The sequence below is a fragment of the Oncorhynchus nerka genome, linkage group LG6 (genome assembly GCF_034236695.1).
Source record: "Oncorhynchus nerka isolate Pitt River linkage group LG6, Oner_Uvic_2.0, whole genome shotgun sequence".
NCBI classification, from domain to species: domain Eukaryota; kingdom Metazoa; phylum Chordata; class Actinopteri; order Salmoniformes; family Salmonidae; genus Oncorhynchus; species Oncorhynchus nerka.
Genome location: NC_088401.1, coordinates 13,953,030 through 13,979,767, shown reverse-complemented (window position 1 = coordinate 13,979,767; position 26,738 = coordinate 13,953,030). Strand labels below are relative to the sequence as shown.

General features: G+C 43.4%; 1 protein-coding gene across 2 annotated transcripts; it reads left to right on the top strand.

Moving 5' to 3' along the window:
• Positions 1 to 9,583: 9,583 nt before the first annotated feature.
• Positions 9,584 to 24,938, top strand: LOC115123210 (organic solute transporter subunit alpha-like). Of its 2 annotated transcripts, none has more exons than XM_029652539.2 (8): positions 9,584 to 10,138; positions 21,219 to 21,370; positions 21,715 to 21,788; positions 22,130 to 22,288; positions 22,994 to 23,105; positions 23,602 to 23,748; positions 24,127 to 24,232; positions 24,386 to 24,938. In XM_029652539.2, the coding sequence occupies exons 1-8, from the start codon at positions 10,069 to 10,071 to the stop codon at positions 24,535 to 24,537; spliced, it is 972 nt and encodes a 323-aa protein (XP_029508399.1). In that variant the 5' UTR covers positions 9,584 to 10,068; the 3' UTR covers positions 24,538 to 24,938. The 2 variants fall into 2 exon arrangements, with proteins under 2 accessions (XP_029508399.1, XP_029508400.1); XM_029652540.2 differs by lacking the exon at positions 9,584 to 10,138 and adding an exon at positions 10,155 to 10,335.
• The last annotated feature ends 1,800 nt before the right edge of the window (positions 24,939 to 26,738 follow it).

Here is a 26,738-nt window from a genome sequence, read left to right as displayed (position 1 = left end):
ATGGTTGACGAAGTCATCTGCAGAGAGGGAGGAGGGGGGGGAGGGGGAGGAGGATTCAGGAGGGAGGAGAAGGTGGCAAAGAGCTTCCTAGGGTTAGAGGCAGATGCTTGGAATTTAGAGTGGTAGAAAGTGGCTTTAGCAGCAGAGACAGAAGAGGAAAATGTAGAGAGGAGGGAGTGAAAGGATGCCAGGTCCGCAGGGAGGCGAGTTTTCCTCCATTTCCGCTCGGCTGCCCGGAGCCCTGTTCTGTTAATAAAGATGATAACGTGAACAATGTACATATACAAAATAAGAAAATGTGGAGAAAACCCCGAAACAGTCCTAACTGGTGCAAAACACAGAGACAGGAAACAATCACCCACGAAATACCCAAAGAATATGGCTGCCTAAATATGGTTCCCAGTCAGAGACAACGATAAACACCTGCCTCTGATTGAGAACCACTCTAGGCAACCATAGACTTACCTAGAATACTACACTGAACACAACCCCGTCAATCTACAAAACCCCTAGACAAGACAAACACATAATCACCCATGTCACATCCTGGCCTAACCACAATAATAAAGAAAACACAGAATACTAAGGCCAGGGCGTGACATGACCACTGTTCTAGAGTCAGAGAGAGAAAGGGATAGACGAGTCAGTCTTGCTATTGCAACATTGGTCAGTCACTCTCACACACACAATTCATCCAACCTTGAATCATTCTAGTTTCATTCTAATCAGGGATGAACACAGTCTTCCAGAGGGACTCATCCCGGGTGAGTCAGAGCAGTGTTACTTATCATCCTTATCCTCTCTCCAAACTAGTAACATTACTGGCTGCTAACGTGTTTACTTACCTGATGGTGTTAACACCGCCATGGTTATGCCAGCTCAGGTAGACGGACAGTGAAATAACATTTTGAACTGTCTGAGGATGAGTGGGGAGGAAGTGAAGAATGACTGGTTTGGTGAAATACTTTCGTTGCTGACACATCCTTCACACTGACAGTTTCCTGTACAGTAACAAGTGATATTGGCATGTGTGTGTGTGTGTGTGTGTGTGTGTGTGTGTGTGTGTGTGTGTGTGTGTGAAAGAGTACTCTCGGGTGAATAGCGGCTGTGCTGTTATCTGACACACAGAGTTTAGGGAGAGCGCTAACACCATTCAGTTCAATACCAGACCCACTGGAAACCCCACAAGGCCAGGTAAGGTGTGCCACAGGTGTGTGTGATCACCAGTCTTGTACACACCTGTCTGGACTCAAGTGTGGTGATTCAGGTGTCATTCAGGTAAACACACACCCTGAGTTGGACCTGATCAGACCAGCATGGACTAGGGTACATGTGTCCTTGCGTCTTTGTGTGTCAATCTTTAAATGTGTTTGCACATGCAGCTCAGAGATCTTAGATTTAGAAAAGAAAGCGAGAGAGAGAGAGAGAGGGGGAGAAAGAGAGAGCGAGAGGGGGGTAGAGAAAGAGAGGGGGGAGAAAGAGAGAGGAGAGAAAGAGAGGGGTGAGAAAGAGAGAGAGAGAGAGAGGGAGGGAATAGAGAGAGAAGAGAGAGAGAGAGAGAGAGAGAGAGAGAGAGAGAGAATAGAGAGAGAGAGAGGGAGGGGAGAAAGAGAGGGGAGAGAAAGAGAGAGTGGGAAGAAAGAAAGGGGGGGGAAAGGGAGGGGGAGAGAGAAAAAGAGGGAGAGGGGGTGAAAGAGAGCGAGAGAGGGGGACGAGACAGGGAGAGTTTTTAGTTTCATCCCTATGTGGCGTAAGAAGCACAATTTTTTTTTATCTGAGCATTTGAAGGAGCCATAGAAAATTCAGGATAGGGTAATATTTATGTAAAAGGTGTCTGGGGGAAACAGCAGAGTAAGGTCACTCCAGTGTTAATATGCTAAACTGTAATTACTTCGCTACTATGGCCTATTTATTGCCTTACCTCCTTACTCCATTTGCACACACTGTATATAGACTTTCTTTTTTTCTATTGTACGCTTGTTTATTCCATGTGTAACTCTGTGTTGTTGTTTGTGTCACACTGCTTTGCTTTATCTTGGCCAGGTCACAGTTGTAAATGAGAACTTGTTCTCAACTGGCCTACCTGGTTAAATAAAGGTGTTCTCAACTGGCCTACCTGGTTAAATAAAGGTGTTCTCAACTGGCCTACCTGGTTAAATAAAGGTGTTCTCAACTGGCCTACCTGGTTAAATAAAGGTGTTCTCAACTGGCCTACCTGGTTAAATAAAGGTGTTCTCAACTGGCCGACCTGGTTAAATAAAGGTGTTCTCAACTGGCCTACCTGGTTAAATAAAGGTGTTCTCAACTGGCCTACCTGGTTAAATAAAGGTGTTCTCAACTGGCCTACCTGGTTAAATAAAGGTGTTCTCAACTGGCCTACCTGGTTAAATAAAGGTGTTCTCAACTGGCCTACCTGGTTAAATAAAGGTGTTCTCAACTGGCCTACCTGGTTAAATAAAGGTGTTCTCAACTGGCCTACCTGGTTAAATAAAGGTGTTCTCAACTGGCCGACCTGGTTAAATAAAGGTGTTCTCAACTGGCCTACCTGGTTAAATAAAGGTGTTCTCAACTGGCCTACCTGGTTAAATAAAGGTGTTCTCAACTGGCCTACCTGGTTAAATAAAGGTGTTCTCAACTGGCCTACCTGGTTAAATAAAGGTGTTCTCAACTGGCCTACCTGGTTAAATAAAGGTGTTCTCAACTGGCCTACCTGGTTAAATAAAGGTGTTCTCAACTGGCCTACCTGGTTAAATAAAGGTGTTCTCAACTGGCCTACCTGGTTAAATAAAGGTGTTCTCAACTGGCCTACCTGGTTAAATAAAGGTGTTCTCAACTGGCCTACCTGGTTAAATAAAGGTGTTCTCAACTGGTCTACCTGGTTAAATAAAGGTGTTCTCAACTGGCCTACCTGGTTAAATAAAGGTGTTCTCAACTGGCCTACCTGGTTAAATAAAGGTGTTCTCAACTGGCCGACCTGGTTAAATAAAGGTGTTCTCAACTGGCCTACCTGGTTAAATAAAGGTGTTCTCAACTGGCCTACCTGGTTAAATAAAGGTGTTCTCAACTGGCCTACCTGGTTAAATAAAGGTGTTCTCAACTGGCCTACCTGGTTAAATAAAGGTGTTCTCAACTGGCCTACCTGGTTAAATAAAGGTGTTCTCAACTGGCCTACCTGGTTAAATAAAGGTGTTCTCAACTGGCCTACCTGGTTAAATAAAGGTGTTCTCAACTGGCCTACCTGGTTAAATAAAGGTGTTCTCAACTGGCCTACCTGGTTAAATAAAGGTGTTCTCAACTGGCCGACCTGGTTAAATAAAGGTGTTCTCAACTGGCCTACCTGGTTAAATAAAGGTGTTCTCAACTGGCCTACCTGGTTAAATAAAGGTGTTCTCAACTGGCCTACCTGGTTAAATAAAGGTGTTCTCAACTGGCCTACCTGGTTAAATAAAGGTGTTCTCAACTGGCCTACCTGGTTAAATAAAGGTGTTCTCAACTAGCCTACCTGGTTAAATAAAGGTGTTCTCAACTGTCCTACCTGGTTAAATAAAGGTGTTCTCAACTAGCCTACCTGGTTAAATAAAGGTGTTCTCAACTGGCCTACCTGGTTAAATAAAGGTGTTCTCAACTGTCCTACCTGGTTAAATAAAGGTGTTCTCAACTAGCCTACCTGGTTAAATAAAGGTGTTCTCAACTGGCCTACCTGGTTAAATAAAGGTGTTCTCAACTAGCCTACCTGGTTAAATAAAGGTGTTCTCAACTGTCCTACCTGGTTAAATAAAGGTGTTCTCAACTGGCCTACCTGGTTAAATAAAGGTGTTCTCAACTGGCCTACCTGGTTAAATAAAGGTGTTCTCAACTGGCCTACCTGGTTAAATAAAGGTGTTCTCAACTAGCCTACCTGGTTAAATAAAGGTGTTCTCAACTGGCCGACCTGGTTAAATAAAGGTGTTCTCAACTAGCCTACCTGGTTAAATAAAGGTGTTCTCAACTAGCCTACCTGGTTAAATAAAGGTGTTCTCAACTGGCCTACCTGGTTAAATAAAGGTTAAATAAAAAATACTATCAGCAGTGGTGTAAAGAACTACTTAAGTCGTTTTTTTGTAGTATCTGTATTTTACTTTACTATTTATATTTTTGACAACTTTTACTTTTACTTCACTACATTCCTAATGAAAATAATGTACTTTTTACCCCATACATTTAGCCTGACACCCAAAAGTACTCGTTACATTTTGACAGGAAAATAGTCAAATTCACTCACTTATCAAGAGAACATCCCTGGTCATCCCTACTGCCTCTGATCTGGTGAACTCACTAAACACAGAACATCCCTGGTCATCCCTACTGCCTCTGATCTGGTGAACTCACTAAACACAGAACATCCCTGGTCATCCCTACTGCCTCTGATCTGGTGAACTCACTAAACAGAGAACATCCCTGGTCATCCCTACTGCCTCTGATCTGGAGGACTCACTAAACACAGAACATCCCTGGTCATCCCTACTGCCTCTGATCTGGAGGACTCACTAAACACAGAACATCCCTGGTCATCCCTACTGCCTCTGATCTGGAGGACTCACTAAACAGAGAACATCCCTGGTCATCCCTACTGCCTCTGATCTGGTGAACTCACTAAACACAGAACATCTCTGGTCATCCCTACTGCCTCTGATCTGGAGGACTCACTAAACAGAGAACATCCCTGGTCATCCCTACTGCCTCTGATCTGGTGAACTCACTAAACACAGAACATCCTTGGTCATCCCTATTGCCTCTGGTCTGGAGGACTCACTAAACACAGAACATCCCTGGTCATCCCTACTGCCTCTGATCTGGAGGACTCACTAAACAGAGAACATCCCTGGTCATCCCTACTGCCTCTGATCTGGAGGACTCACTAAACACAGAACATCCCTGGTCATCCCTACTGCCTCTGGTCTGGAGGACTCACTAAACACAGAACATCCCTGGTCATCCCTACTGCCTCTGATCTGGAGGACTCACTAAACACAGAACATCCCTGGTCATCCCTAATGCCTCTGGTCTGGAGGACTCACTAAACAGAGAACATCCCTGGTCATCCCTACTGCCTCTGATCTGGAGGACTCACTAAACAGAGAACATCCCTGGTCATCCCTACTGCCTCTGATCTGGAGGACTCACTAAACACAGAACATCCCTGGTCATCCCTACTGCCTCTAATCTGGAGGACTCACTAAACACAGAACATCCCTGGTCATCCCTACTGCCTCTGGTCTGGAGGACTCACTAAACACAGAACATCCCTGGTCATCCCTACTGCCTCTGATCTGGAGGACTCACTAAACACAGAACATCCCTGGTCATCCCTACTGCCTCTGATCTGGAGGACTCACTAAACACAGAACATCCCTGGTCATCCCTACTGCCTCTGGTCTGGTGAACTCACTAAACATAAAATGCTTCATTTGTAAATTATAAATGTTGAAGTGTGCCCCTTGCCATCTGTCAAAAAAGAAAAAAAAGAAGAATGTGCCATCTGGTTAGCTTAATATAAAGAATTTGAAATGGTTTATACTTTTACTTTAAATTTTAGCAACTCCATTTAGTTTTGATACTTAAGTATATTTAAAACCAAATTCTTTTACACTTTAACTCAAGTAGTATTTTACTGGGTGACTTTAACTTTAACTCAAGTAGTATTTTACTGGGTGACTTTAACTTTAACTCAAGTAGTATTTTACTGGGTGACTTTAACTTTAACTCAAGTAGTATTTTACTGGGTGACTTTAACTTTAACTCAAGTAGTATTTTACTGGGTGACTTTAACTTTAACTCAAGTAGTATTTTACTGGGTTACTTTAACTTTAACTTTTCTATTGAGGCATCTTTACTTTTATTTAAGTATGTCAATTGAGTACTTTTTCCACCACCGACTATCAGGTAGGTACATAGATGACATAATAATAACAGATGGAAAGAAACTTAGGAATAAGAGTTCTCCTTCTCCCTCACTCTCTGTCTCTCTGTCTCTCTCTCTCTCTGTCTCTCTCTCTCTCTCTGTCTCTCTCTCTCTCTCTCTCTCTCTCTCTCTCCGTCTCTCTCTCTCTCTCTCTCTCTCTCTCTCTCTCTCTCTCTCTCTCTCTCTCCGTCTCTCTCTCTCTCTCTCTCTGTCTCTCTGTCTCTCTCTCTCTCTGTCTCTCTCTCCCTCTCTCTCTCTCCGTCTCTCTCTCTCTCTCGGTCTCTCTTTCCCTCTCTCTCTCTCTCTCTCTCCCCTCTCTCTCTCTCTCTCTCTCTCTCTCTCTGTCTCTCTGTCCCTCTCCCTCTCTCCCTCTCTCTCTCTCTCCTCTCTCTCTCTCTCTCTCTCTCCCTCTCTCTCCTCTCTCTCTCTCTCTCTCTCCCTCTCTCTCTCTCTCCCTCTCTCTCTCTCTCTCTCTCTCCGTCTCTCTCTCTCTCTCTCCGTCTCTCTCTCTCTCTCTCGGTCTCTCTTTCCCTCTCTCTCTCTCTCTCTCTCTCTCTCTCTCTCTCTGTCTCTCTGTCCCTCTCTCTGTCCCTCTCTCTCTCTCTCCCTCTCTCTCTCCCTCTCTCTCTCCCTCTCTCTCTCTCTCTCCCTCTCTCTCTCTCTCTCTCTCTCTCTCCCTCTCTCGCTCTCTCCCTCTCTCTCTCTGTGTCACATGTTAGCAGTACTGAATGTTTTCTTTGAGTTGAGAAGAAGAAACATAGCCGATGGCTATTGTTTCAGAATGGAGGAGGCTACAGAGTCGTGTTCAATCATGAGTTGATATCATTGTGTAACAGCCTAAACTAGTCAGGCATAGCAATTATAAAAGGCTTTTTCTCACATGAAAGTGTAGATTTATTAAACTGTCATTTGGATATGAAACAGACAGTAATGGACAACTTACAAAGGCCTAACTGTCTGATTGATTGTTCCCTGGTCCATACAGAATATACAGTTGAAGTCGGAAGTTTACATACACTTAGGTTGGAGTCATTTCAACTCGTTTTTCAACCACTCCACAAATGTCTTGTTAACAAACTATAGTTTTGGTAAGTCGGTTAGGACATCTACTTTGTGCATGTCACAAGTCATTTTTCCAAAAATGGTTTACAGACAGATTATTTCACTTATAATTCACTGTATCAAAATTCCAGTGGGTCAGAAGTTTACATACACTAAATTGACTGTGCCTTTAAACAGCTTGAAAATTCCAGAAAATTATGTCATGGCTTTAGATGCTTCTGATAGGCTAATTGACGTCAATTGGAGGTGTACCTGTTGATGTATTTCAAGGCCTACCTTCAAACTCAGTGCCTCTTTGCTTGACATCATGGGAAAATCAAAAGAAATCAGCCAAGACCTCAGAAAAAAATGTGTAAACCTCCACAAGTCTGGTTCATCCTTGGGAGCAATTTCCAAATGCCTGAAAGAAGCACGTTCATCTGTACAAACAATAGTACGCAAGTATAAACACCATGGGATCACGCAGCCGTCATACCGCTCAGGAAGTTCTGTCTCCTAGAGATGAACGTACTTTGGTACGAAAAGTGCAAATCAATCCCAGAACAGCAGCAAAGGACCTTGTGAAGATGCTGGAGGAAACAGGTACAAAAGTATGTACAGGTTTATCCACAGCAAAACAAGTCCTATATCGATATAACCTGAAAGGCTGCTCAGCAAGGAAAAAGCCACTGTTCCAAAACCGCCATAAAAAATCCAGACTACGGTTTGCAACTGCACATGGGGAAAAAGATTGTACTTTTTGGAGAAATTTCCTCTGGTCTGATGAAATACAAATAGAACATTTTGGCCATAATGACCACTGTTAGGCTTGAGGCTTGCAAGATGAACTCCATCCCAACCATGAAGCATAAGGGTGGTAGCATCATGTTGTGGGGGTGCTTTGCTGCAGCAGGGACTGGTGTACTTCACAAAATAGATGGCATCATGAGGGAGGAAAATTATGTGGATATATTGAAGCAACATCTCAAGACATCAGTCAGGAAGTTAAAGCTTGGACGCAAATGGGTCTTCCAAATGGACAATGACCCCAAGCATACTTCCAAAGTTGTGGAGAAATGGCTTAAGGACAGCAAAGTCAAGGTATTGGAGTGGCCATCACGAAGCCCTGACCTCAATCCCATAGAAAATTTGTGGGCAGGACTGAAAAATGGTGTGCGAGCAAGGAGGCCTACAAACTTTACTCAGTTACACCAGATCGATCAGGTGGAATTGGCCAAAATTCACCAAACTTATTGTGGGACGCTTCTGGAAGGCTACCCGAAACGTTTTAAACAATTTAAAGGCAATGCTACCAAATACTAATTGAGTGTATGTAAACTTCTGACCCACTCTGATGAAAGAAATAAAAGCTGAAATAATTCCCTCTAATATTATTCTGACATTTCACTTTCTTAAAATAAAGTGGTGATCCTAACTGACCTTGACTGGGATTTTTTACTAGGATTAACTGTCAGGAATGGTGAAAAACTGAGTTTAAATGTATTTGGCTAAAGTGTAAGTAAACTTCCGACTTCAACTGTAATAGAATAGAATAGAATAGAGTGAATGCAACTTTATTGGCCACCCAGGTATGTACACTGCCTGTACAGTGGGTGGGGCAAAAAAAGTATTTAGTCAGCCACCAATTGTGCAAGTTCTCCCACTTAAAAAGATGAGAGAGGCCTGTAATTTTCATCATAGGTACACTTCAACTATGACAGACAAAATGAGAAGGCCTCTCTCATGTTTTTAAGTGGGAGAACTTGCACAATTGGTGGCTGACTAAATACTTTTTTGCCCCACTGTATATTAAATTCTCTTTTCTAAGGAAGTGGGGAACAAGTTATAAATACCTCACATGATGACACCACTGTGCTCATCTCCATAGCAGCCAGCGGCATGTGATGGGGGACGGTAGGGATAAAGTTGGGCTCCGGCTCCTACTCAGGAATGCCCCCCTCCTCCACTCCCTCTCTTTCACCCCTCCTTCACCACATTGTGTCTCCATTATTATTTTTAATGTAACCTTTATTTAATTAGGCAAGCACGGTTAACCACTTAAGTCATGGTAATGGCTCCTGAGTGGCGCAGCGGTCTCAGTGTTAGAGATGTCAATTCAGACACTGGTTCAATTCCAGACTGTATCACAACTGTCTGCGATTGGGAGTTCCATAAGGCGGTCCAGCGTTGTCCGGGTTAAGGTTTGGCTGGGGTAGGTCGTCATTGTAAAATAAGAATTTGTTCTTAACTGCCAGTGATAAACTCTCACAAACACACATCCTAGTTATTTAATGTCTTTTTAAATTAATAGAGCTTTTTTCCATCAAAAGTGTCCTTTGTTCTGATGTAATTTAGACGAGTTATTTCTGTGAGCCTACTCATGTAGCACGCAGCATGTAAAGGATTCATCTTTATACTGTATATGTACCATTATAGCCTATGTGACAGCATGGGCAACGCCATTGACGCTACAACCCATAGGAATCAAATCAAATGTTATTTGTCACATGCTCCGAATACAACTCAGTTGACTACTTTAAAATGGCGGAAACATGATGGAAGCCCCTAATGACGCTGTCCATGCAAAAACAGCCTTTTGGCTACCAAATGCCTCTATCATTTTGTATGGCTCTTCACTGAGGGGGAGCGAAAGAGAGAGGGGAGTGGGTAGGCTTGATATGAACTAGTAGGCAAACATATGAGTAATTCTCCGCGCGCTGGGCATGATTGCACAAGTGGTCCCGTGGAGGGGTCCCTAGCCCTACAACGAGTAGAGACAAGCCCGTGAGTTCCAAGAAAGCGACGGTGCGGTGCAGCCGGAGCAGAAGGCAGGTCCAACTATTTCAACAAGTGTTTAGAAATCCGTGATTCCTCTCTATGATTTCGCCCGCAGTTGCGCATTCCAGAGGGGAGCCGTAGCGGATGCACCAAACTCCACGCATAATTGATTTATTCATTCATTTCCTATCACCAGTGACTGCTGCCAACTGAATGCGTCTGAGTGGTTGAGGGATAGATAGCTCTTTGTTTTCGGTCCCCGTCGCCCTCTCTACTTGCTCTAGAACTTCTAACCAAGCTGACCAAGGATGGACGGGAACCGAACCATCGACCCAAGCTGCAGTGAAAAACCTCCCGTGGCCATCAACATCCTTCTCCGTGAGTTGAGCCGCTCGTCTAGGCCCGTAGCTGCACTTTCCATAACTAGCCAACGATAACTTTTTAGCTGCCCAGTGCCAAGTGCTGTTAGTTTCTCCAATCTGCTGGCAGCTTGATTGAATGCGCTTGTCCTGTAAACATTGAAAAGGCATTGCCAATTTGCCATCGGGTCCATGGGCTATTAAACACACATTCAGGTTGGTTACATTCTAGGTTGGTTACATTCTAGGTTAGTTACATTCTAGGCAACGTTAGCTAAATTCCATCCAATTGATGACAGATTTTCATGCGAATATTCTAAAAACCGCAAGAAAACAATGCTATCATCTAATTGAGATGTTTTCCGTCAAATGGACTTGTTGTGGCTAGGGTACTAGGGGATAACTAACCCCCACTAAGAACAATGTCTAATTGCTTACACAAATTTGGTTTATGTTTGGAATTTAAAAAAAATGGTATGTGGATGAAGGTCAGTTTAGGCTAATAAACTATGAAGGGAAATAAATGGCTACAGTTGACACTTTTTAGTTATTTCATGAAATGTTGTTTTTTTAGAAAAGGGATGTTTGTTTTTTTAGTACCAGGGGGCAATTACCTCTGTGAAATTATGGGATAAGGTTTCACAGAGGTGTTAAAATCCATTCAATCATTTTTATTTTGTAAGTAATACCTAAAAGCCAAGTCTAGTTGTCTTATTTTAATGATTTAAATAAACTAGGGGGGGAAATGGTGTTGCACATGTCACCATTTAATATCTGCAGTAGGAGGAGATTTGATATAAAGTCCCTCTCTATCTCACCTGCACAATTATTCTCTTTGTTCTTTCTTTGATGTTCCTTTTCCATACAATCCATGTTGTAGTGGTGGATAAAACCACCCAATTTTCATACTTGAGTAAAAGTATAGACATCTTTTTAAAAGAAAATGACTCAAAAAGTTAAGGTCACCCAGTTAAATACTACTTGAGTACAAGTCAAATGATTTGGTTTTAAATGTACTTAAATATCAAAAGTAAAAGTGTAAATAATTTAAAATGTGTTATATTAAGCAAACCAGACGACACAATTTTCTTGTTTTTTAAATTTACAGATAGCCAGGGTCACAGTTCAACACAGACATAATTTACAAACAAAGCATTATGTGTTTAGTGAGTCCTCCAGATCAGAGGCAGTAGGGATGACCAGGGATGTTCTCTGTTTAGTGAGTCCTCCAGATCAGAGGCAGTAGGGATGACCAGGGATGTTCTGTGTTTAGTGAGTCCTCCAGATCAGAGGCAGTAGGGATGACCAGGGATGTTCTCTGTTTAGTGAGTCCTCCAGATCAGAGGCAGTAGAGATGACCAGGGATGTTCTCTGTTTAGTGAGTCCTCCAGATCAGAGGCAGTAGGGATGACCAGAGATGTTCTCTGTTTAGTGAGTCCACCAGATCAGAGGCAGTAGGGATGACCAGGGATGTTCTCTGTTTAGTGAGTCCTCCAGATCAGAGGCAGTAGGGATGACCAGGGATGTTCTCTGTTTAGTGAGTCCTCCAGATCAGAGGCAGTAGAGATGACCAGGGATGTTCTCTGTTTAGTGAGTTCACCAGATCAGAGGCAGTAGGGATGACCAGAGATGTTCTCTGTTTAGTGAGTCCTCCAGATCAGAGGCAGTAGGGATGACCAGGGATGTTCTCTGTTTAGTGAGTCCTCCAGATCAGAGGCAGTAGGGATGACCAGAGATGTTCTCTGTTTAGTGAGTCCTCCAGATCAGAGGCAGTAGGGATGACCAGGGATGTTCTCTTGATAAGTGTGTGAATTAGACACATTTCCTGTTCTGCTAAGCATTCAAAATGTAACGAGTACTTTTGGGTGTCAGGGAAAATGTAAGGATTAAAAAGTACATTATTTTCTTTTAGGATTGTAGTGTAGTAAAAGTTGTCAAATATAAATTGTAAAGTACAGATACAAATTAGTTTTTTTTAAGTAGTACTTCAAAATATTTTACTTATGTACTTTTACAATTGCCCTAAATCCCAGCAGTCTTCAAAATGACATTCAGGGGCAAAAGGTTTTTAATTCATAATTTTCTTTTAAATTGTAATATAAAATTGTAATGGAATAATAACATTAACATTGAAATTGCACATTTAATAACTTAACTAATTAATTCAGTGTAACATTGATGTGGCAGCTCTCTCATGCTCTGCTCTGGCACAATTCTAATTTGTACATAGGTCACAAATAAAGCTATCCCCAGTCAAATTGGAGCACAACTTTTTAGATTTATTTTATTTCACCTTTATTTAACCAGGTAGGCTAGTTGAGAACAACTTCTCATTTACAACTGCGACCTGGCCAAGATAAAGTAAAGCAGTGCGACACATACAACACAGAGTTACACATGGAATAAACAAGCCAATAACACAATAAACAAGTCAATGACTCAGTAGAGAAAAGAAAGTCTATATACAGTGTGTGCAAAAGGCATGAGGAGGTAGGCAATAAATAGGCCATAGGAGCGAATAATTACAATTTAGCAGATTAACACAAGTGATAAATGATCAGATGATGATGTGCAAGTAGAGATACTGGTGTGCAAAAGAGCAGAAAAGTACATAAAACAGTCAATAAAAGCAGTATGGGGATGAGGTAGGTAGATTGGGTGGGCTATTTACAGATGGACTATGAACAGCTGCAGTGATCAGTTAGCTGCTCAGATAGCTGATGTTTAAAGTTTGTGAGGGAAATAAGTCTCCAGCTTCAGCGATTTTTGCAATTCATTCCAGTCACTGGCAGCAGAGAAGTGGAAGGAAAGGCGGCCAAATGGGGTGTTGGCTTTGGGGGTGATCAGGGGTGATCAGTGAGATACACCTGCTGGAACGTGTGCTACGGGGGGGTGTTGTTATCGTGACCAGTGAGCTGAGATAAAGCGGAACTTTACCTATCATAGATTTATAGATAACCTGGAGCCAGTGGGTCTGGCGACGAATATGTTGCGAGGGCCAGCCGACTAGAGCATACAGGTCGCAGTGGTGGGTGGTATAAGGTGATTTTGTAACAAAACGGATGGCACTGTGATAGACTGCTTCCAGTTTGCTGAGTAGAGTATTGGAAGCTATTTTGTAGATGACGACGCCGAAGTCGAGGATCGGTAGAATAGTCAGTTTTACGAGGGTAAGTTTGGCGGCGTGGGTGAAGGAGGCTTTGTTGCGAAATAGAAAGCCGATTCTAGATTTGATTTTGGATTGGAGATGTTTAATATGAGTCTGGAAGGAGAGTTTACAGTCTAGGCAGACACCTAGGTATTTGTAGTTGTCCACATATTCTAGGTCGGAACCATCCAGGGTGGTGATGCTAGTCGGGCGGGTGGGTGCGGGCAGCGAACGGTTGAAAAGCATGCATTTGGTTGTACTGGGGTTTAAGAGCAGTTGGAGGCCACGGAAGGAGAGTTGTATGGCTTTGGAGGTTAGTTAGCACAGTGTCCAAAGAGGGGCCAGAAGTATACAGAATGGTGTCGTCTGCGTAGAGGTGGATCAGGGAATCGCCAGCAGCAAGAGCGACATCATTGATATATGCAGAGAAAAGAGTCGGCCCGAGAATTGAACCCTGTGGTACACCCATAGAGACTGCCAGAGTTCCGGACAACATGCCCTCCGATTTGACACACTGAACTATGTCTGCAAAGTAGTTGGTGAACCAGGCGAGGCAGTCATTAGAGAAATCAAGGCTATTGAGTCTGCCGATGAGAATACGGTGATTGACAGTCGAAAGCCTTGGTCAGGTCGATGAAGACGGCTGCACAGTACTGTCTTTTATCGATGGCGGTTATGAGCATATGTACTTCCTGCACTGCTCACACCTAATCCAGTCCCCATCTGTGACTGAAAACAGCTCTCTTAAGGATCATACCTTTTTTTTTTTCAATTTTCGCCTAAAATGACATACCCTAATCTAACTGCATGTAGCTCAGGACCTGAAGCAAGGATATGTATATTCTTGATACCATGTGAAAGGCAATACTTTGAATTTTGTGGAAATGTGAAGTTAATGTAGGAGAATATAACACATTAGATCTGGTAAAAGATAATACAAACAAAAAAAACATGAATTTTCAATTTTGTTTTTCATCATCTTTGAAATGCCATCATAATATTGCAGTTTAGGCGCCATTTAGGTTTTGGCCACTAGATGACAGTGTGTGCAAAGTTTCAGATTGATCCATTGAAGCATGGCAGTATTGGACAATATTTTGTATCAAGTATGCCCAAATGTTCTGAACTGGTCAATTGATACATTTTCAAGTACATAACTAGAGAGAACATACAAAAATGATATGGTAATACAACATTTAAATGTACACACTCCCAGGAATCATGTCATACATGAACAAGGCAGTTAACCCACTGTTCCTAGGCGTCATTGAAAATAAAAATTTGTTCTTAACTTGCCTAGTAAAATAAAGGTTAAAAAAATAATACTAATTTGAGTGTCCCGGATTTACGTTTACTATGTTACGTCTAGTCTGAGACCAAGCTGGGAAACCTGGTTATAGTTACAGATTTAGCTGCATAATACATTCAGTCCCTATTGAGATTGGAGAGATTACATAATCTAATAATCCCTTTTATCCAATAGTAATTTTGAAACTGACTGAAATGTGTCTTCCGCATTTAACCCTTCCCCTTTAAATCAGAGACGTGTGGGGGGGCTGCCATAATCGACATCCTCGTCTTTGGCGCCCGGGCAACAGTGGGTCAACTGCCTTGCTCAAAGGCAGAACCACATATTTTTAACTTGTCAGCTCGGGGATTCGAAATGGAATGACTGCAATGAAACAGTGCACACACACAATAAGATTATTTATTGATGTTTAGAGGCTTGATGATGTCTGAGGATGGTTGAACCACAAAATTATGGTTTTAAGGGTTTCATCACACCATATTACCTATGGCTGGCCACACACTGGTATGTAGCCTATAGTGTGTATCCTGGTATGCAGCCTATAGTGTGTATCCTGGTATGTAGCCTATAGTGTGTATCCTGGTATGCAGCTTTTCATGTGTATCCTGGTATGCAGCCAATAGTCTGTATCCTGGTATGTAGCCTATAGTCTGTATCCTGGTATGTAGCCTATAGTGTGTATCCTGGTATGCAGCCTATAGTGTGTATCCTGGTATGTAGCCTATAGTGTGTATCCTGGTATGCAGCCTATAGTGTGTATCCTGGTATGCAGCCTATAGTGTGTATCCTGGTATGTAGCCTATAGTGTGTATCCTGGTATGTAGCCTATAGTGTGTATCCTGGTATGCAGCCTATAGTCTGTATCCTGGTATGTAGCCTATAGTGTGTATCCTGGTATGCAGCCTATAGTGTTTATCCTGGTATGTAGCCTATAGTGTGTATCCTGGTATGCAGCCTATAGTGTGTATCCTGGTATGCAGCCTATAGTCTGTATCCTGGTATGCAGCCTATAGTCTGTATCCTGGTATGCAGCCTATAGTCTGTATCCTGGTATGCAGCCTATAGTGTTTATCCTGGTATGTAGCCTATAGTGTGTATCCTGGTATGCAGCCTATAGTGTGTATCCTGGTATGCAGCCTATAGTGTGTATCCTGGTATGCAGCCTATAGTCTGTATCCTGGTATGTAGCCTATAGTGTGTATCCTGGTATGCAGCCTATAGTGTTTATCCTGGTATGTAGCCTATAGTGTGTATCCTGGTATGCAGCCTATAGTGTGTATCCTGGTATGCAGCCTATAGTGTGTATCCTGGTATGCAGCCTATAGTGTGTATCCTGGTATGCAGCTTTTCATGTGTATCCTGGTATGCAGCCAATAGTGTGTATCCTGGTATGCAGCCAATAGTGTGTATCCTGGTATGTAGCCTGTAGTGTGTATCCTGGTATGCAGCTTTTCATGTGTATCCTGGTATGCAGCCAATAGTGTGTATCCTGGTATGCAGCCAATAGTGTGTATCCTGGTATGTAGCCTGTAGTGTGTATCCTGGTATGCAGCTTTTCATGTGTATCCTGGTATGCAGCCAATAGTGTGTATCCTGGTATGCAGCCTATAGTGTGTATCCTGGTATCCAGCTTTTCATGTGTATCCTGGTATGCAGCCTATAGTGTGTATCCTGGTATGCAGCCTATAGTGTGTATCCTGGTATGTAGCCTATAGTGTGTATCCTGGTATGTAGCCTATAGTGTGTATCCTGGTATGTAGCCTATAGTCTGTATCCTGGTATGCAGCCTATAGTGTGTATCCTGGTATGCAGCCTATAGTGTGTATCCTGGTATGCAGCCTATAGTGTGTATCCTGGTATGCAGCCTATAGTGTGTATCCTGGTATGCAGCTTTTCATGTGTATCCTGGTATGCAGCCTATAGTGTGTATCCTGGTATGTAGCCTATAGTCTGTATCCTGGTATGCAGCCTATAGTGTGTATCCTGGTATGCAGCCTATAGTGTGTATCCTGGTATGCAGCCTATAGTGTGTATCCTGGTATGCAGCCTATAGTGTGTATCCTGGTATGTAGCCTATAGTCTGTATCCTGGTATGCAGCCTATAGTGTGTATCCTGGTATGCAGCCTATAGTGTGTATCCTGGTATGCAGCCTATAGTGTGTATCCTGGTATGTAGCCTATAGTGTGTATCCTGGTATGCAGCCTATAGTGTGTATCCTGGTATGCAGCCTATAGTGTGTATCCTGGTATGCAGCCTATAGTCTGTATCCTGGTATGCAGCTTATAGTTTGTATCCTGGTATGTCGGCCTACTTAAAATCCAAAAGTATTGTCACGCAAAGTAGTTTCCCTCTACAGCACCCCACGGTTACAGTAGGAACAGTTTAAATAGGATGTGACGGATGCTCTGTTTGGACGACATAACTGTTGGTCTGACCAATAGCAGGCAGGCATAACATGTGTGTACTGCAGATCCGCCCATCCCTGACGTTTGACTGCATGGTCAACAGTCCTACTTCATACCCCTGCTCTGCATCACTCTGGATAACCTGAGTTCTGAATCCGGTCTTGGTGTTGATATAGTGTGTTTGAAAGGGGAGTGCATTTTCCTCCCTAATGGCTAAATTGTAGTAAGCAGATCCTTGATCTGAAGAAGCAACAATTTCATGACACTGTGTTAAAAACACATCTGTAACTCGCTGGAGTGGACTGAAACGCAATCCTCTCCCCATCCCTCGCTCTTTTCTAATCATGTCCTTATGGGTTTGTCTCATCTCCCTCCCCTCCTCTCTCTCTCTTCTCTAATCATGTCCTTATGCCTCTTTCACAAACCAAGATGCTCTCCCAGAAATCAGGGAGCAAGGACTTCCTTCCCCCACTTCCCGAAGGAATTAACATGATCCACACACACCCAGACAGTTGTGAAGAGGAGATGACAGTGCCTCTTCCCCCTCAGGAGGCTGAAAAGATTTGTCATAGGCCCTCAGATCCTCAAAAAGATCTACAACTGCACCATTGAGAGCATCTTGACTGGCTGTATCGCCGCTTGGTACAGCAACTGCTTGGCATCCGACCGCAAGGCGCTTCAGAGAGTAGTGTGTACAGCCCAGTACATCACTGGGGCTGAGCTCCCTGCCATCCAGGACCTCTATACCAGGCGGTGTCAGAGAAAGGCCCAAAGCTAAATAGCTAATCAAATAGCTACCCAGACTATCTGCATTGACACGACAATGGGCCGCAGGATCTCGTCACGGTATCTCGCTGCATTCAAATTGCCATCGATAAAATGCAATTGTGTTTGTTGTCCGTAGCTTATGCCTGCCCATACCATAACCTCACCGCCACCATGGGGCACACTGTTCACAACGTTGACATCAGCAAACCGCTCTCCCACAGGATGCCATAAACACAATCTGCCATCTCCCGGTACAGTTGAAACCGGCATTCATCCGTGAAGAGCACACTTCTCTAAGGGTGTCACTGACTATTGAAGGTGAGCATTTGCCCACTGAAGTCAGTTACGACGCCAAACTGCATTCAGGTCAAGACCCTGGTGAGGATGACGAGCACACAGATGAGCTTCCCTGAGATAGTTTGTGCAGAAATTCTTCGGTTGTGCAAACCCACAGTTTCATCAGCTGTCTGAGTGTCTGGTCTCAGACGATCCCGCAGGTGAAGACGCCGGATGTGTAGGTCCTAGGCTGGCGTGGTTACACATGGTCTGTGGTTGTGAAGCCAGTTGAACGTATTGCCACATTTTCTAGAGAAATGAAGATTAAATTTGCTGCAATAGCTCTGGGGGACATTCCTGCAGTCAGCATGCCAATTGCACACTCCCTCGACTTGAGACATCTGTGGCGTTATGTAGCACATTCTAGTGGCTTTATTGTCCCAAGCACAAGGTCCACTTATATATATATATATAATGATCATACTGTTTAATCAGCTCCTTCATATGCCACGCCTGTCAGGTGGATGGATTATCTTGACAAAGGAGAAATGCTCACTAACAGGGATGTAAGCAAATTTGTTCACACAATTTGAGAAAAAATATTTTTGTGTGTATGGAACAATTCTGGGATCTTTTATTTCAACTCACGAAACAACATTTTACATGTTGTGTTTATATTGTTGTTCAGTATATTTGCGTACACTTCAAACAGATATACCTCACCAGACACACCACTGTGGATTTCTGCACTGTACCCAAAACAGATTTAATGTGTCGCTCAGTTATGTATTGAGCCATGTCATCATGGAAAGCTCTGCCACCAGTGGTTGTTAAAAAACGGATATAAGATCATTTATCACAGCGCCTCTCCTATTTTTGTAAAGATCTAATTTAACTGTATATATACATTTTTATTAATTTATGAATTATTAGTATGTATATATGAATAGTGTGTAAATAGTATTTATTGTCTATAATAATGTAATATCTTGTATATTACTATTCTGTGATGTACATTCTTTGTGTGGACCCCAGGAAGAGTAGTTTCTACATGTGCAGTAGCTAAAGGGGATCCTAATGAACATTGACTCGGTTCTCCCTGTATTTTTATATATATATATTTTTTAACCTTTATTTAACTAGGCAAGTCGGTTAAGAACAAATTCTTATTTTCAATGGCGGCCAGGGAACAGTGGGTTAAACTGCCTTGTTCAGGGGCAGAAATACAGATTTGTACCTTGTCAGCTCGGGGGTTTGAACTCGCAACCTTCCGGTTACTAGTCCAACGCTCTAACCACTAGGCTACCCTGCCTCCCCATGTTATTTTTTTAACTTGTGATTCATTATTCACTGCGTATTTATTTACACACCTACTCATTCAAGGGTTTTTCTTTATTTTTTACCATGTTCTACATTGTAGAATAATAATGAAAACATCAACACTATGAAATAACACATCATGTAGTAACCAAAAAACTGTTAAACAAATCAACATTTATTTTATATTTAAGATTTTTCAAAGTAGCCACCCTTTGCCTTGATGACAGCTTTGCAAACGCTTGGCATTCTCGCAACCAGCTTCACCTGGAATCCTTTTCCAGGTGAAGTTCCCACATATGCTGGGCACTTGTTGGCTGCTTTTCCTTCACTCTGCAGTCCAACTCATCCCAAACCATCTCAATTGGGTTGAGGTCGGGTGATTGTGGAGGCCAGGTCATCTGATGCAGCACTCCATCACGCTCCTTCTTGGCCAATTAGCCCTTACACAGCCTTGAGGTGTGTTGGGTCATTGTTCTGTTGAAAAACAAATGCTAGTCCCACTAAGCGCGAACCAGATGGGATGGCGTATCGCTGCAGAATGCTGTGGTAGCCATGCTGGTTAAGTGGGCCTTGAATGTCACCAGCAAAGCACCCCCACACCTCCTCCTCCATGCTTCACGGTGGGAACCACACATGCAGAGATCATCCGTTCTCCTACTCGGTGTCTCACAAAGACATGGCAGTAGGAATGAAAAATCTCAAATTTGTACTCATCAGACCAAAGGACAGATTTCCGCTGGTCTAATGTCCATTACTTGTGTTTCTTGGCCCAAGCAAGTCGATTTTTCTTATTGGTGTCCTTTAGTAGTGGTTTCTTTGCATCCATTTGACCATGAAGGCCTCACACAGTCCCCTCTGAACAGTTGATGTTGAGATGTGTCTGTTACTTGAACTCTGTGAAGCATTTATTTGGGCTGCAATCTGAGGTGCAGTTAATTGCCGATTTCTGAGGCTGGTAACTCTAATGAACTTATCCTCTGCAGCAGAAGTAACTCAGGGTCTTCTCTTCCTGTGGCGGTTCTCATGAGAGCCAGTTTCATCATAGCGCTTGATGGTTTTTGCGACTGAACTTGAAGAAACGTTCAAAGTTCTTGAAATGTTCCGTATTGACTGACCTTCATGTCTTAAAGTAATGATGGACTGTTGTTCCTCTTTGCTTATTTGAGCTGTTCTTGGACTTGGTATTTTACCAAATAGGGATATCTTCTGTATACCACCCCTACCTTGTCACAACACAACTGAAAGCTCAAACGCTTTAAGAAGGAAAGAAATTCTACAAATGTAACTTTTAACCAGGCACACCTGTTAGTTGAAATGCATTCCAGGTGACTACCTCATGAAGCTGGTTGAGAGAATGCCTAGAGTGTGTAAAGCTGTCAAGGTAAAGGGTCGCTACTCCAAGAATGTAACAAATAAAATCTATTTTGATTTGTTTAACACTTTTTTTGTTGTTGTTACTACATGATTCCATATGTGTTATTTCATAGTTATGTCTTCACTATTATTCTGCAATGTCAAGATAGTAAAAACAATTTAATGAGTAGATGTGTCCAACCTTTTGAATCGTACTGTATATATAATCTTAACTCTTCATTGTTGGAAAAGGACACATAAGTAAGCATTTCACTGTTTGTCTAAACCAGTTGTTTATGAACCATGTGACAAATAACATTTTATTTGACATGGCTGTCTGCAGACATGTGTACAAGTGTATGTGTCAGTTTATTCTTAGTTAATTGTGTGCATGCATTTGCATGTGTGCGTTAGTTCCTCTGTGTTTGGCAGAGGGGATGGTGCTGTGTTTGATTTCCTGTTCACTACTTTTCATTGTCTTCCCATAAACACCTCCTCTGTCTCTCGGTCTGCCTTTAGAGTTGGACATCTTTGGTATCATCCTGTACTCTGTGCTGACCTTCATGGCAGCGGTGTCCATGCTGGTCTACATAGAGGAGTGTTGGTACATCTACCGGAAGGTTCCCTCCAACAAGAAGAGCGCCATCATCTGGGTCAATGGGGCAGCGCCGGTAAGAACACACTGAAGGCAGCCTTTAATCTGGTACCTGCTGGTACGTCCATCTACAGTAGAAACACGTGGTAAGAAAACACTGAAGGCAGCCTTTAATCTGGTACCTGCTGGTACGTCCATCTACAGTAGAAACACGTGGTAAGAACACACTGAAGGCAGCCTTTAATCTGGTACCTGCTGGTACGTCCATCTACAGTAGAAACACAAGGAACAAAATAAAAAAGTTTAGTTATGACTCATCCCGTCAGTTTACTAGGAAATTCTAGGGCAGTAGCACGGTTAGGAAGACTGCATTGTTAAAGTTTCCAAACTAAGGCTGTATGTCTCTGCTGTGTGTGTCAGGTGATTGGCACCATGTCCTGTCTGGGGATGTGGATTCCCCGAGCCACCATGTTTACTGACATGACCTCCGCCTGGTATGTTACTCATCCCTTGCTCTTTTCCTCTCTCTCTCTCTCTCTCTCTCTCTACTGTCTTTCATTTTCTCTCTCTGTCCCATCCTATCCTCTTTCCTCTCCTCCACCTTCTATCTCTTCCTGTGTCTAAGTGAATCTGGGGTTCTCTTGATCTCAGACAGGAAACCCTTTAGAGAGCAGGAAGACATACCTCGTGTCAGCAAAACATACAGAGATACTGAAGACACCATTACAATAGTCTGTGTAGATCTTTCCAAACCCATCTCTCCCGCCGTCTATCTTCCCTCCTTCACTGCTTGGTGTTCTTGATGTGTGTAACATGTTTGAGCTCGTCTCCACAGCTACTTTGCGATCGTAGTGTTTAAGTTCCTGGTGTTAATGATCGAGGAGGTGGGGGGTGACGAGGCGTTTCTACGGCGAGCAGGGAGGAACAAATTGAAGATCAGTACTGGTCCCTGTTGCTGCTGCTGCCTCTGTCTACCCCATGTCAACATCACACGGTAACACACACTGTTTAGTAGTAAAACTATCTGTATTGGTTGTCACGCCCTGACCTGAGTATTCTTTGTTTTCTTTCATATATTTTGGTTAGGTCAGGGTGTGATGAGGGTGGTATGTGTGTTTTTGTCTCATCTAGGGTGTTCGTACTGTCTAGGGGTTTTGTAGATTTATGGGGTTGTTTCCATCTAGGTGTTTATGTAGGTCTATGGTTGCCTAGATTGGCTCTCAATTAGAGGCAGGTGTTTATCGTTGTCTCTGATTGGGAACCATATTTAGGCAGCAATCTTCTTTGGGTATTTTGTGGGTTATTGTCTATGTTATGTTGCACGTTAGCACATTGTTTCATTAGCAGTCACGGTCGTTTTGTTGTTTTGTTTAAGTGTTCTTCATTAAATAAAGAAGAATGTATTCTAACCACGCTGCCCTTTGGTCTACTCCATACGACCATCTGATTGGTTCAGGCCCCCGGCAGGTTGAATGCACCCCTGGCCACTCACCCTCGTCTCTATGGACCCATGTCAGAAAACATTACCACCCCAAATATGCCCCTTGCTGGTCATTGCACCCTATAGGTCTCAGTAAAGAGGCATGACAATTTACAACATCATGCTAATATGTTTTTAAAAAATGGTGTCATTACACTCCATTATAATTCTCTGTATTAAATATACGTTGATAGAATGTTTTCCTCTGGTTTTCTCCAGACGGAGTTTGTTCCTGCTGAAGTTGGGGTCGTTTCAGTTCGCCCTGATGAAGGTTGTCTTCACCATTCTGTCAGTCATCCTCTGGACCAATGGCAACTTCGACGTTACAGATGTGAGTGTGGGGCGTCACACAGAACCATATTCTTCCCAAACGCACACGCCCATAGGAAAACTCCCCTACACACACACACACAGACACACACACTCAACCATATTCTTCCCAAACGCACACGCCCATATGAAAACTCCCCCACACACACACACACACTCACAGACGTAACAGTGTTGACTCTGTCCCGCTTATCTCCATAACCTGGGCTGGAACCAGGGACTATCTACACACACACACACACACACACACACACACACACACACACACACACACACACACACACACACTCACAGACGTAACAGTGTTGACTCTGTCCCGCTTATCTCCATAACCTGGGCTGGAACCAGGGACTATCTACACACACACACACACACACTCACAGACGTAACAGTGTTGACTCTCTCCTGCTCATCTCCATAACCTGGGCTGGAACCAGGGACTATCTACACACACACACACACACACACACACACACTCACAGACGTATGTGTTTCAGACGGCGGTAACAGGAGCGTCCATCTGGATATCCCTGGGAGTGGGGGTCCTGACCATCATAGCACTGTGGCCTGTAGCCATCATGTTCATGCATCTCAGGACCACGCTGCGCAGTCTCAAGATCATTCCCAAATACGCCATGTACCAGGTGAGATTACACACACACACACACACACACAAGCTATGTCACTGAGCCAATCAGAGGAAAGACGTAAAGCACGGCTCTCCAACCCTGTTCCTGGAGAGCTACCGTCCTGCAGGTTTTCACTCCAACCCTGTTATGGCCTAATCTAGTGCACCTGATTCTAATAATTAGCTGAATCAGGTTAGATACAACTTGGGTTTGAGTGAAAACTTGCAGAACGGCAGCTCTCCAGGAACAGGGTTGGAGAACTCTGGTATACAGTAAGGCCCCCCTCAACCAATCAGAGGTCAGTTAATACCCTGAAAAAGCAAATGATAACATGTTTACTCATGCTGAGCACAGTGTTTGACATGTTTTACCCATGATGCTGTGTCTGTGTAGCTGGTGCTAGTGCTGAGTCAGCTCCAGTCTGCCATCATCAACATCCTGGCTATGATGGGAACGATCGCCTGCACCCCGCCATACTCCTCTCAGGCCAGGGGATACTGTGAGACTCTCACCTCCTCATCTCCATCCATCACTATATCCCTTATTAAACATACACACACTATCCTCACAGGCCAGAAGATACCCTAAGTGACCTCTCTCTCTTTCTCTGTCCCCCATCTTTCTCTCCCACGCCCTCCTTCTCTCTCTGTAGTGATGAGTCAACAGTTGTTAATCCTGGAGATGTTCATCATCACCTTGGTAACCCGCCTGTTGTATCGTCGCCAGTACGAGCCCCTCCCTGACGACGAGCATGATGACGACCACACTAAGATTGGTCTATCAGCCGAGAGAACTCTGGCATAGCGTGGGGAAGAGAGAAACTGTGTGTGTGCGTGCGCATACGTTTAAGGGAGAATTATGTGGGATCAGGATCCGTTGGAGAATACTGATATATTCTCATATGTGTATATGGACTAAACTGACAGAACACAATGGATGACCTGAGCTTGTTGTGTTCTGAATACACTGAATTGTCCAATAAGAAATCAGTTCAGTACTTTCCTTGGTGAGCGAAGTGGTTAAGATGGATCAGAGTTCTTCAGTCAATGTGTTTGGATGTGATAGTGTTGTTGTTGTGTAACTGTAATATACAAATGATTTCAGAAATGTATTTTTATCACAAGTTATATGTTTTGCCATTGTGAACTTTGTACTTGTATCATAATGATCAATTTATAATGTATACTCTTTTTCTTACGTTTTAATTTGAGGAGTTGTATTTCGTCATTTGTTTTTCAGTAGGCATGCACACCCACACACGGGTCTGGGTTATGGTGGGCAGACTGTAGTTGTAGAGGAGAAACCTGTATTTGTTGCAGTGGCATGATTGACAGAGTGACACTGAGCAAGCAGTAGCCTACATTGACAACATTTGGGTAAGGTTATGCCAACATTACCTAGGTCAGATCACCACAGCTCGTTATCCTCTCATCCTCTTCAGATCTGTATCTTGTGGGAATCTGAGTTATCACAACAAACCAGATACAGGTTTAGATTAGAAGTCCTGGTAAACAAACAGTACCAGTCAAAAGTTTGGACACACCCACTAATTCATTACTATTTTCTACATAGTAAAATAATAGTGAAGACACGAAAACTATGAAATAACTCATGGAATCATGTAGTGAACAAAGTGTCAGACAAATAATGTTGTATTTGAGATCCTTCAAAGTAGCCACCCTTTGCCTTGTTGACAGCTTTGCACATGCTTAGCATTCTCTCAACCAGCTTCACCTGGAATGCTTTTCCAACAGTGTTGAAGGAGTTCTCCCATATGCTGAGCACTTGTTGGCTGCTTTTCCTTCACTCTGTGGTTCAACTCATCCCAAACCATATCAATTGGGTTGAGATGATTGTGGAGGCCAGGTCATCTGATGCAGCACTCCGTCACTCCTTCTTGGTCAATTAGCCCTTACAAATCTAATTGTATTTGTCACGTGCACCGAATACAGGTACCTTAGTGAAATGCTTACTTACAAGCCCTTAACCAACAATGCAGTTTTAAGAAAAATAACAAAGAAAAGTAACAAATAATTAAATAGCAGCAGTAAAATAACAATAGCGAGGCTATATACAGGGGGTACTGGTTAGTTGTAATTAAAGTAAGTATGCATAGATAATAAACGGAGTAGCAGCAGCTTAAAAGAGGGGTGGGCAATGCAAATAGTCTAGGTAGCCACTTAATTAGATGTTCTAGAGTTATGGCTTGGGGGTAGAAGCTGTTTAGAAGCCTCTTGGACCTAGACTTGGTGCTCCGGTACCGCTTGCTGTGCGGTAGCAGAGAGAACAGTCTATTACTTGGGTGGCTGGAGTCTTTGACAATTTTTAGGGCTTTCCTCTGACAAGGCTTGGTATAGAGGTCCTGGATGGCAGGAAGCTTGGCCCCAGTGATGTACTGGGCCGTACGCACTACACTCTGTAGTGCCTTGTGGTCAGAGGCCCGAGCAGTTTCCATGCCAGGCAGTGATGCAACTAGTCAGGATGCTCTCTGGTGCATCTGTAGAACCTTTTGAGGATTTGAGGACCCATGCCAAATCTTTTCAGTCTCCCGATTGGGAATAGGTTTTGTCCTGCCCTCTTCACAACTGTCTTGGGGGGCTTGGACCATGTTAGTTTGTTGGTGATGTGGATACTAAGGAACTTGAAAAACTCAACCTGCTCCACTACAGCCCCGTCAATGAGAATGGGGGCGTGCTCAGTCCTCCTTTTCCTGTAGTCCACAATCATCTCCTTTTGTCTTGATCATGTTCAGGGAGAGGTTGGTGTCCTGGCACCACACGGCCACGTCTCTGACGTCCCCTATAGACTGTCTCGTTGTTGTCGGGGATCAGGCCTACCACTGTTGTCATCAGCAAACTTAATGATGGTGTTGGAGTCGTGCCTGGCCGTACAAGGAGTACAGGAGGGGACTGAGCACGCACCCCTGAGGGGCCCCCATTTGGAGGATCAGCGTGGAGGATGTTGTTGCCTACCCTTACCACCTGGTGGCGGCCTGTCGAAGTCCA